The 16,238-nt window shown below is 36.9% G+C and overlaps 1 protein-coding gene and 1 pseudogene across 4 annotated transcripts in view; one reads left to right on the top strand and one right to left on the bottom strand.

Moving 5' to 3' along the window:
* Positions 1-16,238, bottom strand: part of WASHC4 (WASH complex subunit 4) — a 102,042-nt gene that overhangs the window by 32,868 nt on the left and 52,936 nt on the right. For all 4 annotated transcript variants that reach the window (XM_077111894.1, XM_077111896.1, XM_077111895.1 and 1 more), the window contains exons 16-20: positions 10,812-10,919; positions 10,162-10,308; positions 9,952-10,031; positions 1,104-1,209; positions 402-518 (exon numbers count right to left, since the gene is read on the bottom strand). In XM_077111894.1, the coding sequence (XP_076968009.1) occupies positions 402-518; positions 1,104-1,209; positions 9,952-10,031; positions 10,162-10,308; positions 10,812-10,919 (558 nt within the window). The remainder of the gene's footprint in view (positions 1-401; positions 519-1,103; positions 1,210-9,951; positions 10,032-10,161; positions 10,309-10,811; positions 10,920-16,238) is intronic.
* On the top strand, positions 3,182-4,195 carry LOC143642904 (splicing factor C9orf78 pseudogene; annotated as a pseudogene).

Below are 16,238 nucleotides of genomic sequence, written 5' to 3'. Positions count from 1 at the left end.
GGAAAGAAAAAAAGCTTTCTTGTAATAATCATTAAAAATCAGAAAGTTCATCAAACTAGAGATAAAATAAATCATCTTTTCTGATCTATCATGGAGTTATAGAAAATTAAATTGCCGTAACTGTATTACCATTAGAAGCACTCAGCATTCAAACCAACTTTGCATATGCAATCTTCTAGGAAATTTCAAAATTCCTGGTCTGGGTTTCTACATAAAAATTAAGAATTACAAACCATCTTAACATAGTAGTGATAGTATAACTAAAATTAGTTCCTTTGTTCTACCTAGTGATTCATAAATGATAATTTCAAACTTAATGAAATCTTGTTCTGATCAAAAAACTTTTTAAACACTGGATTCCAAATTAATTTTAAGTTTTTCAATTTCAAATATGCTGTTACCTCATTTAAAATTTCCATAATTTCCTTGTCATAGCAATCGAGAAGTATTTCATAGGATTCTAAATGTCTTGAATGCATCATAGCAGGTACACAGTCACGTAAAGCACTGAACATGTACTAAAAAGAAAATTGAAACGTACATGAGTTTAGAAAAACCAGATTTCTAGTCTAAATTACATAACAAAGGCTAATGATGTCTTGAAGGCAAAACCTGAAGAATGTTTTTCAACAAAACCATCTTACTTTCCTAAATATGCGAAGAGTCAGATTTTATTCTCAAAGGTATATAAACACTTCATTGTATTCAAAAAATTCACGCTCATTCATCCTTTCCTATCTTGAGCATTCAAACACATTTATTCCCATAAAGAAATAGGGAGATTTGAATAACATGTACTTTGCTGAAGAGTAAATGTCAGGTTATTGTGACACAAGCTAAATCAAGTGAAATGGGAATGATCAGGAATGAGAGGATGAGATAAATAAAATATATTAAAATTAACTTCAATCAGTACTAATATTAAACTAAACAACAGAATATATAAAAGTTGACTATGGGTGCATTATGTAAAACTTATTAACAGCCAAGTTTTTATATGACTCATTAAGTCAAATGGTCTGCTGTATTTTAAACTAATTAGAATGGTTTGAACAGTGACTAAAAAAATGACGTGTTTACTCTTTGCATTGTTCTTTACTCACATGTAATCTGGCTGCATCAACAGCATTTTCATACACATCATCTAAATAAATTGGGAAGACAGCTCGATGCCAGTATAAAAAACAACAGTCACATTGTGTTTGGATGCTACAATGTAAAAGTAGTAATTAGTGGCGACAAAATTGAAGTATCCCAAACACCAACAAAAGGAATAGTGGACATTATATATATAAGGGTAAGACCTCTTCTTTCATCATTTTTGCATTCCCTACATCCCTTAACCCAAAACTTAGTACAGCAAAGCCACAAAATTAATATATTTCAAATTAGATGAAGCTAATAAAAAACTCCATAACTGACATTGCCAGAATTCTGTACATATCCTGTAGTTTTCAAAGATAGTGGAGGGAAGCTCTTCTTAAAAAAAAGAAAGTTGAAAATTAATACCTTTTAAATGGGGGATTAAAATAAAATTATTTTCCATACTATTTGCTATGACTACAGACTGACAGTATGGGCATCATGTGTATCATTTTACCTAAATCAAAGTGCAAAGCTAAATCTTCCTAAAAATTATGGTTTAAAAAAAAAGTCACGCGTTACACTTCTATAACCTTTGTCAAGTGACCAATTCACACCTCAGGGGTCAAAGATATGATCTCTAAACCTCGTATAATGAAAGTAAATAGAAGGTTCAAGTATGGAAAGCTAAGTGCTACCAACTACAAAAAAGTCAGCCTCTCAGAGCAGTAAAAAACAGTGTGAATATAAGGATTCATCTAGGAATCAAAATTCAAACCCATTTTTGCTTCGAGAAACTTGCTGCTTATTCAATGATCAGAAAACAGTAAAAAACCGCAAGAAGCTAAAAAAAATGAGCCTTCCAAAAATGAATTCAGAGTCATGGTATGACTCTGATGGATGGTAGAGTAAGACTCTCCAAGACTCCTTCCCCCCAGAGAAACTTTGAACTACCAAAAAGAACTGACAGAAACTTCTTCGTCAAAGTTCTGGAAAACAGTTAAAAGGTTGCAGTAACAGGGTAAATGTAGATTGAAGAAAAGGGCCACTTAAAAGCAGTAGGAAAATCTCCTGGTGCCCGCCAGCTGCTCCCTTGTCCTCACTCTCCCCAGCTGGCATGGTGACAACCCACGGCTCCAGAGGAAGCAGAATAGGCACTGTGCACAAATGAGGGTGCAGGTATGTGTAGCCAAGCTGTCTAGTGATGACCCGAAAGGCTGAACCAAAAAGGCTGAACCAGGAAGAGCATCGCAGGGCTGCCACTCCAGGACAGGCTGGCATGCAGTGGAGGTCAAAGCGTTCCTACACACAGCTGAGGGGGATCACTCAGACAGCAGCTGCCTGGGCTGCCTGGGCAAGCAGCCCCAGCTGGGGGGTGTGCACTGCTGCACCAGAGACATGACAGAACACTAGTGTAGTAGTTAGGTTCAGGTGTCAACTTGGCCATCTTGGCCAGGTGAAGGTGCCTAGTTCTATTGCTGTGGACATGAGCCAATGGCGTGTGAAGCTCATCTGTCACTGATTACATCTGCAGTCAGCTAAGTGGCATGCCTGCTGCAATGAATGATGTGCTGTTTGATTTAATTGGCTGGATGCTTAAATGAGAGAGCTCAACATAGCACACCTCAAGCAGCTCAGCATACCTCATCTCAGCATCGCAGCTCAGCCCAGGCCTTTGGAGGTACAGAAAATCATGCCACGGAAGGATGTTGGAACCCAGAGGCCTGGAAAGAAGGCCAGCAGAGATCGCCTTGTGCCTTCCCATGAAAGAAAGAACCTCAGTTGAAAGTCAGCTGCCTTTCCTCTGAAGAACTATAAGTTAACTAAATAAATCCCCTTTTATTAAAATCCAATCTATCTCTGGTGTGTTGCATTCTGGCAGCTTTGGTAGACTAGGACAGATTTGGTACTGGAGAAGTGGGGTTCTGCTGCAGTTTGCAAATACCAGACAAGTTGGAACAGTTTTTTGGATGATAAGGGGAAGATTTTGGAGGAACTGTGAAGAGAATGATGGAGAAGTGCAGGAGTGCTTGAAGAGACTGTTGGTGTCTCGGCTCCGCTGCGGGGCGGCTTGCCTCTGGAGGGGGCCGGCGTGAGTATGCCGGCCACCAGGAAGGCTTTTCGACGGCACCGTGCTGACTCGGAGTAGGAGTTGGATGAACAAGACTCAGAGGAAGTTCGGTTAAAACTGGAAGAGACCTGAGAAGTGCAGAATTTGAGTAAGAGGCCCAATGGGGTGAGTGCTGTGGCCCTACTGGTAGGAGAGAAAGTACAGGAAGAGACTACTCTAGTGGATGATCCCTTTCAGATGAAGACAGGTGGTATGGTGGACATGAAGAAACTGAAGGAAAGGGGCAAAGATAAGATCAGTGAAGAGGAAGACCTCCACCTGGGGACATCATTTTCTGCAGAAACCAACCGAAGAGATGAGGATGCAGACATGATGAAGTACATTGAGACAGAGCTTAAGAAGAGGAAAGGGATTGTGGAACACGAGGAACAAAAAGTAAAGCCAAAGAATGCAGAGGATTGTCTTTATGAACTTCCAGAAAATATCCGTGTTTCCTCAGGAAAGAAAACTGAGGAAATGCTTTCCAACCAGATGCTGAGTGGAATTCCTGAGGTGGACCTTGGCATCGATGCTAAAATTAAAAATATCATTTCCACAGAGGATGCCAAGGCCCGTCTGCTGGCAGAGCAGCAGAATAAGAAGAAAGACAGTGAGACGTCCTTCGTGCCCACTAACATGGCTGTAAATTATGTGCAGCACAACCGATTTTATCATGAAGAGCTCAATGCCCCCATATGAAGGAATAAAGAAGAACCCAAAGCCCGGCCTTTGAGAGTAGGTGACACCGAGAAGCCAGAGCCTGAGCGGTCCCCTCCAAACCACAAGCATCCTGCTAATGAGAAGGCCACTGATGACTATCACTATGAGAAATTCAAGAAGATGAACAGGTGGTACTGAGGGTGACCGAAGAGAAGAAGTGCAGTACAGGGATGCAAACAGCACCTTTCCCTCACCCTCTGAAAACAGGTTTCCTGGACAGAAGCCTGCTGATTTTACTAGTAGACATTTCCAAACTACAGGCTCTTTTAGTGTTGCTTACCTGCTGGATTTTCAATCACTGAATTTGTAACTTTTTGAAACAAAACCTTGTGCAGTTTTCCTATTTGGGGACAAACTATTCTTGTGACCGTTATTAAATCTTATTTGTAAAAAAAAGAGACTGTTGGTGTAAACAGAACCACTGCCAATCTGGACAAAGGGGACACACAAACAGGGCAAATTGGAGTTTGCAGAGTGAGAACCATGGAAGCTCGGGTCTGAAGCCAAGAAACCTCGGGCCAGGAGAGTGGACCCACCCATACGCATGGAAAGGGTGTTTGCCCTGAAGGCAGAGGATGAGTCTCCCACCTCGTTGCAGTGGGGGAGATGTGCTGCTCAGGCCTTGGAGAGGGTACATCACACTCCCTGGGGACTGGGGAGAGCCTGGCTGCCACCATGGAGGGGTAGAGTGTGTGCCCTGGAGATGGCCCCAATGCTTGGAGGGGGTGGAACTGAGAAAAAGGTGGTCTCCTCAAAGTCCCCTGAGGTTGATTCAGAAAGAGGCGGGCCACTGCATAGGCCCTTGGAGGGGGTGGGTCTGCCACTATTTAAAGCCGAAGGATAAATGACTTTCAGACTTTGAAATCCAATGGTATTTGCCCTACAGGTTTTCAGAACTGTTTGGGTCTTGTGACTCCTGTATTCCTTCCAATTTCTCCTTATGGAAATGACAACATGTATCCTGTGACAGTCCTCCTTTGCATATTGGCACCAGATAACTTGTTCTGAGATTCATAGCCGGAAGAGAATTTTTGCCACTTTAATGTTTAAGGTGATGCGTATAGTTGCCAAGTAGACAAAAGGTGGATATGTGGTGGTTAGGTGAAGGTGCCTAGTTCTACTACTGGGGGACATGAGCCAATGGCATGTGAAGCTCATCTGTCACTGATTACATCTGCAATCGGCTAGGTGGCATGCCTGCTGCAATGAATGATGTGATATTTGATTTAATTGGCTGGATGCTTAAATGAGAGAGCTCAACATAGCACAGCCCAAGCAGCTCAGCATACCTCATCTCAGCACTTGCAGTTCAGCCCAGGCCTTTGGAGATGCAGAAAGGAATCACCCTGGGGAAAGTTGTTGGAACCCAGGGGCCTGGAGAAAAGGCCAGCAGAGATCACCCTGTGCCTTCCCACCTAAGAACCTCAGTTGAAAGTTAGCTGCCTTTCCTCTGAAGAACCATACATTAACTAAATAAATTCCCTTTTATTAAAAGCCAATCCATCTCTGGTGTATTGCATTCTGGCAGCTTTGGAGGACTAGAATGAGGACCTTCTTATCTGTGTAAAAAGAATAATTCCTAGGGCCACATGTGCATGCCCAGAACAAAACACAGTCATAGAGAAGCAATTTTTGCCCCAGAATATTATCCAAACTCATTACGAGGACAAGCATTTGCATAGGCACTGAGACAGCTATTTTCTTTTTCTTTCCTTTTTATTTTTTAAACTACCTCCTGGCATTCAAGAAATATATGCCATATTACTCGCTGGTTACAAGCTTACAGAACAGATACTTCAGAGTCTAAATTCCAGAAATTACATGTTAAAATAACAAAATGTTCCAGCTGCAGCAAAAGATTATTAAACATACAAATAAACAGGAAAGTTCTGGCACATGTAAAGGAGAAAATCAAAGCATTAGAAACTATCAATGAAGAGGACCAGACCTAGGATAAACCAAACAAGAATTAAGAAAAGAAAAGTTTCTAAATATGCTCAAAGAGCTGAAGGAAAATATAGAAAAAGACTAAAGGAAATTAGGAAAACAACAGATGAACAAAAAACCTGTCAATAAAGAGATATAAATCAGGAAAAGGAACAAAACAGAACCACGGACCACAGTAAGAAATTAAAAATTTCAGAGAAGGGTTTAACAGCAGAGTGGAACTGGCAGAAGAATCAGTAAACACCATCAAACATGGCAATGCACACATTATGGGATTCCCAGAGCAAGCAGAAAGGAAGGATCTGTGAGAATGTTTGAAGAAACAATGGGTGAAAGCTTCCAAATCTAATGGAAGACATACATAGGGGCAAGAATCTAGTGGAATAACATATTTAAAGTCCTGAATGGAAAAAAAATTGCCAACTAAGAATTCTATATCCAGCAAAACCGTCTTTGAGAAAAGGAGGGAGAGATTAAGACATTCCAAGAAAAACAGAGCCGAAGGGAGTTTGTCACAATTAGACTGGCCCTATAAGAATACTTAAGGGAACAGTTCAGGTTGAAAGGAAAGGACATTAGGCAGTGGATTAAAGCCGCATGAAGAAATCAAGCCATCTGTCAAAGGTTACAATATGGGTAAATATAAATCCCAGCACTGCTGTATTTCTAGTTTGTAACTCTACATTTTACTTCCTATAGGATCAAAAGTGTAAACACATAAAAAGTAAAGATAAATCACTGGTTCAGGCCTCATCACATATAAATATGTTATCCATGACAAGAACTTCATAAAGGTCCAAGGACAGAAGGATAACAGAACGCAGCTTGTGCATGCTTTTGAAGTTAGTATCAAACCAAACAAGTTGTTACAGATTTAAGATGTTAAGCCTAAATAATTAAACCATATAGGCAAAGTCCCTTGGGAGAAGATATACAGAACCATGAAACTTTATCACCAGGAAACCCCAAATACTCTAACATTAGGGACTCCCAAGTCAATAGGCCAAGGCCAAGCCCTTGATCTTGAGGCTTGCTCTTGTGAAGCTTATATATGTAGTGGAGTAGCTAAGGTAGTATAGTTATGCTTCAGTTACTTCCAGAGGATCTCTTTTGTTGCTCAGATGTTGCCTCTCTCTCTATGACCAATTCTGCAGGTGAAATAATTGCCCTCCTCCCTAAGTGGGACATGATATCCAGGGGTGAAAGTTTCCCTGGTACCATGAGGATATGACTCCCAGGCATGAAGCAGGCCCTGGCACCATGGAATCAACAGTGACTTCCTCATCAAAAAGGGAAAAAGAATTGCAACAAATAAGGTATCAGTGGCTGAGAGGGCTCAAATACAAACAAGAGGCTACTCTGGAGGCTACTCTTATATAAGCTTCAGCTAGATATTGCTCTTTATCATGGTTTGCCAAATCCCAACCAAAACCATCCCTACCAACCCTAAAGAACCTAGGGCTTTATCTGAGATTCTACAAAGGTTCCATGCACTATAATTACTTTCCAGAAACCTACAACCTCCAGACAGGTTCCTAGGCCAGATTAAGCCCTGAACTGCAGAGTGCCCAGCCTCTCCAGAATATCAACTAGTTCCACTGCCTTATCCCATATTATCAACAGCTCATTCCAACATGAAAAAATCAGAATGGGCATGGCCCAAATACCACTAAAGATTAGGAGAAAGATCAAAGGAGAAGGTGGAATTATAACAGAGAAGATAGGATTTAACAAATGAGTATGACTGCTGAATCATATACTGATATTTCTTTTAGTCTCCAGTATCTTGGAGCAACTAGAAGGAAAAAGCTAAAACTATGGAACTGTAATTCATACCAAATATGTTCTATAGCTAATTGTTCTGGTGTGCTTTAAGATTTATTGCTTTTCTGGAGATATGTTATTTTTCACAATTAAAAAAAAGATGTTTCAAATGGTATCTAAGTTAGTGTTTAATACTTAGAATTTAGGAACTCTGCTATTTGAATATGTAGATGTTTTTACTTATTGTCTTAATTTTAAATTGGTTTATGAAACTGTAAACACTGGCTTTACAATGATTATATGGATACTTTATTTAAATATGCCTATGGTTAAGCTGACAAAGATATCCATTTTTGGTGTTCTAAATGGATTGTTTGTTTTCTTAAATAAAAAATATGTAAACAACAACAAAAAAAGACATAATGGGTAAACCAGAGGCACTTCTGAAATGACACCCTGTGGTTACCATTTCCTCCTTAACAAGCCCAAGCCACAAATCTACTTCCTTGCTACCCAATCAGACACTAGTAGCCTAGTGGAGAAACTGGGGCAAGAAGAGGGCGAACAACCATCTCCGCAAGTAAAATGATTACACTCCCCCCTATATGGGACATGACATCCAAGGGTGTGAGTCCCAAGGATGAGCCTAGCCCTGGCACCATAGCATCAACAATGCCAACCTAACCAAAACGGGGAAAAGAAATGTAACAAAATACAGTATCAGTGGTTAAGAGATTTCAAATAGAGTTGAGAGGCTATTCTGTAGGTGATTTTCATGCAAGCCTCATCTAGATATTGCTAAGTCTCATGGTATGTCAAATCCCAACCAACAGTATTCCTGTAAACCCTAAAGAATACCCAGGGCTCTATCTGACAGTCTATAAAAGTTTCAGTCACAAAGTTTATTTTTCAGAAACCTATAACCTCCAAACAGTTTCTAGGCCAGAGAAGCCCTGAAACCCAGAGTTACCACTCTCTCCAAGAGCATCAAACAGTTGCATCCCTCTAAAAGAGGATTATAACAGAAAAGATAGGATTTAACAAATGAGTATGACTGCTGAATCATTATATTGATATGTCTTTTTATTCTCTTGTGTCTTAGAACAGCTAGAAGGAAACACCTGAAATGGTAGAACTGTAACCCACGCTGTATTATGAAATTCATTCTAAAACTACTTGTTAAAATATACCTTGAAACTAATCATTTTTAAGTATATATATATTTCACAATGAAAAAATATTTTAAAAAATGTTAGGCTTAATGAGTGGAGAGTTTCTGTTTGGGGAGATGGGGAAGTTCTGGTAATAGATGGTCATGAGGGTAGGGTAACATTGTAAATGCAATTAATCCCACTAAATGGTATGCTTGGAAGTGGTAGAGGTGGAAAGGTTTAGTTGAATATATGTTTCCACAATTTAAAAAAAGAGCAACTAAAGACAATGACAATGAAATGCAATACATGATCTTGTACTGAATCTAACAATGAAAAAGAAAAGGCTCAAAAAAGATGTTACCAGAATATGAAAAACTGGAATACAGATGGCAAGCTTTCTATCAATGATAAATTTCTTGAACTTAATAACTGTACTTAAGGTAGTTACATAAGTCAATATCCTTGCTCTTATAAGAATGTACAGGAACTATTATATATCCAAGGAACATGACATACACCTACCTTTGAATGTTTAGAAAAAGGTAGGATGGACAGACTGAAAGATGGATGGACAGAATGACATTGCAAATACGGTAAAATATTAAAGTTGATGGATCTGGGTATTGGGGTGAGAGGTGGTATGCTAGATTCTTGGTATCAGTTTTGCATTATTTTTGCAACTGTCCTGTATTTACTTCAAAACAAAGTTTATTTTTAAAAAGATGGTAGGGGTGGGCGGGATCCTAATTCAACTTAGTGACTAGCTATTGACACTATAATTCAAATTCATGTCTCAAAATCACAGATTATGTGTTATGAATCTCTAAAGCACCTCATAAATAAATGAAACCTTGTCAGAAAGCAGAAAATGTTAAAGTCCAATAGAGATACACATCATAACCACAATATGCATTAGGATCTGCTAGTTGCTGTGATGTTGCATCTACTTTTTCTCATGTAGCTTCTTCCAGAAATTATATCCTTAATCTAGAAGCAAAGCTAAAGAAATATGGTCCCTGACCTCAGTCACATTTTGGTTATGCTCAAAGAGTTACTAGAGGAACTAATGATCTATCTGGATTTTACCACTTCTCTTACTACACTGAAAAGAAAAATCCATGTTTCTCTTACCACTGTCTTTTGAGTAGCATTACACATCCCAGTCTTACTTACCGTTCTCTGAGTTCACTGATAAGATCCAGTTTTTTCATAACTACTTGAAGTGGAAAGAGTTCTTCATCTTTAAATGTTTTCTATCAGGAAAGGGAAAAAAAAGGCAGAGAAGTTTCACTGAGTATGGACAGGTTTGTTGGACCAATATCAAGGAAATTTTGAAAGCTCAGATACCATTTTTATTTCATAAGAAAATAACAATATACTTACCATTTGTGTGCCAACACTTAGTGCCAAAGAAACAATAAGTCGTCGTTGCTTTGTGCTTGGTCCATTCAGAATATTTTCAGCCAAAACTAGAGCAGAGAGTACATCAAGACGCTGTTCACTATATTTTTTGTCAGAAATTACTCTTTTCTTAATGACAAAAACAAAGCAGAAAACATTAGTTTTATTTTTGATGCAATTAACAAAAGATTCAGCAGAAAAACTACATTTTTTCAAAAATACAATTTAGAAGAGCTTAGTTAGGCAAAATCTTTCCACGCTGAAATCCTTCTGATAGTGTTGTGCACTTAACTTCTGTAGAACTGTGAGGAATAGCAAATCTATTACTGATGCTTTAAAATTTCCATAGAAATTTAATAAGTAATCATTTCTAAAACATAATGCATCAAACACAAAGACTATGTATAATGTCAACTTTTAAAAGAGGTGTATTAATATATTATATGCTGCAATGTCAGAGTAAAGATAACCCTCATAATTCTCAGTAAAAATCATAAAATACTAAAACTGGAGAAACATGATCAAGAATATTATATCTGAAGGAATGGAGTACACTAGAAAATACATATAAAACAATCTAATTATGTTGAAAAAATAATCGTTTTGTATTCCATTCGTCACTTAACTCATACCTTGGCTACAGAAATAGAATTAAGAGCCTGATGTTGAAGGTGCTGTGTGATATGGGAAACCGAATCAGCCACAACCATGCTTCTTCTGTAGAACATATGCTCTATGGCCTAAAAGGAAACAGAAGTAATTATGCACATATTAATTATGTGCATTTAAAAAATGCTTTCCACTCATTTTTATTATTGAAATTATTTTTATTTACTTGTACAACCATCCAAAGACACATAAACATGGATGTTCAAAGTATTATGTGTAAAAAGGAAAAAATTATTCGATTCCCGGTGCCTGCCCATGCAAACAAAAAACAAAAGGAAAAATTGAAAACAGATTACATGATTCATAACACCTCATACAGGGAAGTATGTATGAGATGGAATACTATGCAACCATATAAAGAATGAGATATGGACAAATCTAGGTATCATTACAATTAGTGAAAGAAAGCAGACGAGAAAGAATGCATGCTAAATAATTCTATTTAAATAATATTCTAGGAAATGAAAACTAACCTATAGATACAAAAATATTAGATTGCTGAGTGCCTGGAGTCAGGAGTGTTGGGAGGGATGGACTGAAAGCAGCACAAAAAAATGTTCGTGGGCTATGGAAATGTTCTTGTGATCACAATGGTGATGTTTTCAAAGGTATATATATATATATATATAGATTACCAAAATATATCAAATTATATACTTTACATGTAATATTTATTGTATAGAAATTATAACTCAATAAAGCTGATTTAAAAAAATGAGGCAAGCTATATGTCCAGGTACAAAAAAAAAAACCAAACCATATTGTTATGCAAAAAAAAGGTATTTAATTTATAGTCCTGTTTGTGCCATATATTTTTTTAAACATGTATGTGCATATACTTTTATATGATAAAGCAAGTTCTAGAAAAATACATAAGATATTAACTGATTTTAATGGTAAGTGGAGACAGGGAGTTACAGGGACTTTCATTACATACATCATTCCATTCTATATGAATATTTAACCATATTTAGGAAACAATATCAAAAAGTCATCTTTTTTCCCTTTTCATTGTCTGTTACTATATATAGCTGAATTGAAAATAAAATACTATTTAGAAACTGCTAAATCAGAGACAGTTTGCCATTTTATATTTATATAAATTTTACCTGAATAACAATTTTAAAATTACTCAGGCATGCCAGCTACTACAAAGACAAAGAAAATAAATATTACAGATTTAGTCAATTTCAAGCAAAACTCTTATAAAATAAGGTGGCTTTCACAGGTACAACTTAGATAACACTGGATAACATTATAAATGCTCCTATTTGCAAGCCAATTATTAAAAAATAACTCCTTAGAAATATATTCCTTAAATATAACAAACCAATTCATAAGTATGTGCCAAAGAATCTGAAAACCTCAAAGAAATGGACAAGGCTATATTGTAAAAAATCAATTATATCAAATAAATCAACAAAACTAGAAGGAGGAAACTAATGAATAAATTATAGTTAAAGGAAATTCAAGTCTAAGAACAACCTGCAGAAATGTTTTCAGACTCTAGTGGATTTATCTAGTAAATCCTATCTGGTTTTGAGTAAAGCTAGTTTTTATGCCATTTAAATTGTGTCAAGACACAGAAGAAAAGACGAAAATTAAATTATATGATGTGTTAGAAGCAGGTAAGTATTAACAGAAAAAGAAAAAGTAGAGCAGGATAGAACATTCTCAACACTGCTTTCTCCCAGTCCCACCCATATCTACTTGGCTAACTTCTTTCTCTCTCTCCCATCTCTGTCCAGCATCTTCTTAGTAATGCCACCACCCCACCTCCTAACTCCCCAGCATCCTTAAATCACTTTTCCCTTCTCTACTTTTCCTTTTTCCCATAATACTTATCTGCTTCTAACACACCATGTAATTTACTTACTACTTTTATTGTTTATTGGCACTGCTAGAATACAAGCTGCAGAGGGCAAGCCAATTGTATATACCAAGTAACTCCTAGTGCTTATAATAGATTAGGCATTCAATAAATATGTCGAATTCACTAATTAACTTTGATGTCAAAAGATGCCTACAAGCACAAGAAAAACAAAATGCAACTCATTTTGCATATAGAGACCTTAAGCGCATGGACTAAAGCCAGATTACTTGAGTTCAAACTCTGATTCCATCAGTACTAGCTATGTAACCTCAGGCAAGTCAATTATCCTTCAGGTGTTTCTCAGTTTCTCATGTGAAAACGAAATATAATAATCTTATCGACTTCATAAACCAACTGAGGGTTAGCTTTAATACATGTAAAGCACTTACAGACCTGCTAAGAGTGTGCACTTTGTCAGCTACTTTCTATTGCTTTTTATTTGTTTGTTTGTTTGTTTTGCATGGGCAGACTCCAGGAATCAAACTCAGGTCTCCAGAATGCAAATATACTCTTCTACTATGACAAATAAAACTTACAGCTACAAAATAGGGCATTATTACAGCAATGTGAGGATAATTCAAGACAGGAAATATTTCTTTTATTGTGAACATTCTGAACATACTAATTTTCAAATAGGGAACAAGAGAACTTTTGTTCACAGCTAGATACCCAATTCCTTATAGTGTGTGTGGCGTACAGGATAAGCTAATTGATTCAATGAGTTTAATAACATATAAAAAACAAAGTGAGCTCAAAATATAATTAAATTAAATTCAATAAAATTTAATACCCATGCCTTAAAAAAACAAAACGCTAACACTCAGAGTACAAAGCTACTTAAACAGGCTGAGACTAGAGAATATCTACTTTCAACCTACAGCTAAGAAGATACTTAATGAGAAAATATTATCAGTACTATAAATAAATCAAGATTAAAAAGAGAATGCGTATTATCACAAATATTAGTTAATAGTATTTTGACATTTCTAGCTAATAAAATAAAGAAAAAATATTGAAAGGTGAGAAGAAACATTACAATAATATATGCTGTTTTAATGAAAAAATTTTCAGGATTAATAAAAGTTTGATAGTTAGATTTAATATTACAAAATAAGAAATATTTTTACATACCAGGATTTAGGACCAGAAAATAAAGTTAAAACTGCATTCACTGGCTATAATGATTAGTTCACATCAGCGACACTGATTAGCTGAACCAATACAAAACAAAACTGCATCGATTCCAGATGTGTTTACAAAATGCATAAAGAATGCAAAAATTAATTCAATTTTATATCAATGCCAAAGGCTGAGTCCCCGTTGTTAAATAAAATCCAGTGAACAGAACACACAGAAAATGAGGAAACATTTTTGTTCTTAGAAATATGGGACACTGGATACCCACATAAATCTTTCAAGTATAAAAGCTCTAAAAGTGCTACAGAAAATTTATTTTTAAATATCTTTATATGCACACTGGTGAGCTTACAGGCAAGTAAGGGAAATCATCAGAAGCCTAAAGAACAAGGAAACGTAAGTCCAGAGAGGTAACTAACCAATGAAGTTAGCGGTTGTCAAGAAGGCCATCCACTCGCTGACTACCTACAACTTCTGGTTTTAAAAGCCACATTTGAGGGCTGGAGACAGGTAGGAAGTAGCAAGGTAAGGCCCCCCGTGAGATCGGACATCATAAAATAACACCCTTAAAAAAAGGACTAAACTGAAAAGAAAACTGCTTCACCTAAGTAGACAATAAGAAAATTGCTCATCCAGGCCTAGGTGCTGAGTGCTAAAACAGAGAAGTATCGCTCCATGATTTGGGCCAGAATTCATGTTACTCTTATGGCCTAAAAAAAAAGCTCCCAGATTACCACTACTTCTCTGGAAGAATTTATCATTAACCTAGACCTCAAAATATCCATAGAAATAAAGTTCCAACAATCATGAGCTCACAAAGAAAATTTTCAAAATATATGAGTAAAATAAACCAATATGAACTGGAGTCAGCAGAAACAATAAACAACAGAATTAGACTCCAACAAAGATTGAAAAGGACAGAAAAAGAGAAAACTCTCCCACACTTTATAAAGATAGCAAAACCCTGATAACTAAACCAGATAAAGGCATTATGAAAAAGCGAAAATACATGCCCATCTTCTTATGAAAATGGTGCAAAATGCTTAACGTATAATAAGAGATAACACATCAGGAACAAACTGCATCTATCTCCAGAATGTAAGGTTGGTTTACCACTGGAAAGTCAACTAACGTAATTCATAATTCACCATCTTACCAGCTAAAAGTGGAATAGCTACATGAACACCTCAATAAATGCAGAAAAAACATTTTTATCAAATTCAACCTCCATTCATGTTGGAAACTCTTAGCAAATTAGAAATAAACGGGAATTTCCTAACCTAGAAAGGGTCATCTAAAAAAATACCCTAGAATAAACATCATGCTTATTGCTAAAACGTTAAAAAGTATACCCTTTAGGTGAAAGTCTCTCAGGCAGCGTGGGAGATGACTCGCAGGGATGAGTCTGGCCCTGGCACCAAGGGATCAACAATCCCATCCTGACCAAAAGAATCTTATACCAGCTTCAGTTAGACATTGCTACCTACCATAACTGCCAAACCCCAACCAAAATCATTTCTGCCAACCCTAAAGAACACCTAGGGCAATATATAAGATCCTACAAAGGTTCCATGCACTAGGGTAACTTTCCAGAAACCTCCAACTTCCAGATGGGTCCCTGGACCAGATAAGTTCTGAAACCTAGAGGGCCCAGCCTCTCCAGAACATCAGCTAGTTCCATCTCCCATCCCATATTATTGGCAGCCCCTTCCAACATGAAAAAGCTAGAATGGCCATAGCCCAAACACCCCTAAAGAGTGAGAGAAAGATCAAAGGTGATGGTGGAGTTATACAGAGAAGGTCGGGTTTAACAAAAAAGTATGACTGCTGATTCATTATACTGATATTTATTTTAGTCTCTAGTATTCAGAGCAGCTAGAAGTAAAAACCTAAAATTGTGGAGCTGGAACTCATACCAAAATCTGAAACCTGTTCTATAACTAATTGTAATGTGCTTTTACTGCTTTTTTGTATATGCTATTTTTTACAAAAAAAGAAAAAAAAAGTCGGTTGTGATGATAAACACACAGCTATATGATGATACTGTGAACCACTGAATGTACACTTTGGATGAATACATATGTGAATATATAATATATATCAATAAAAATAATTTTTTAAAAATGTATATTAAATATTAATATAAATTTCAAAAAACATATACAACTGCACAGATTTAGCAACAGCACCTCAAAATATATGGAACATTTCAAAAATTTGGTGTCATACTTGCGCAGGGGCCATGCATGTTATTGTGAGAATAATTATCAGTGCTCAATGGAGTGTGAGTGTAGTGGAAGGGGGCAAGTTTAGAGCCATGAACACCACCAGAAGGAAAGTCGTGGGTTAGGACATGGGAATGTTTAACAAAATGACTCTT

The sequence above is a fragment of the Tamandua tetradactyla genome, chromosome 7, assembly GCF_023851605.1.
Source record: "Tamandua tetradactyla isolate mTamTet1 chromosome 7, mTamTet1.pri, whole genome shotgun sequence".
NCBI classification, from domain to species: Eukaryota; Metazoa; Chordata; class Mammalia; order Pilosa; family Myrmecophagidae; genus Tamandua; species Tamandua tetradactyla.
Note: the sequence above shows the minus strand (reverse complement) of the source record. Positions and strands in the feature narration are given on the sequence as shown.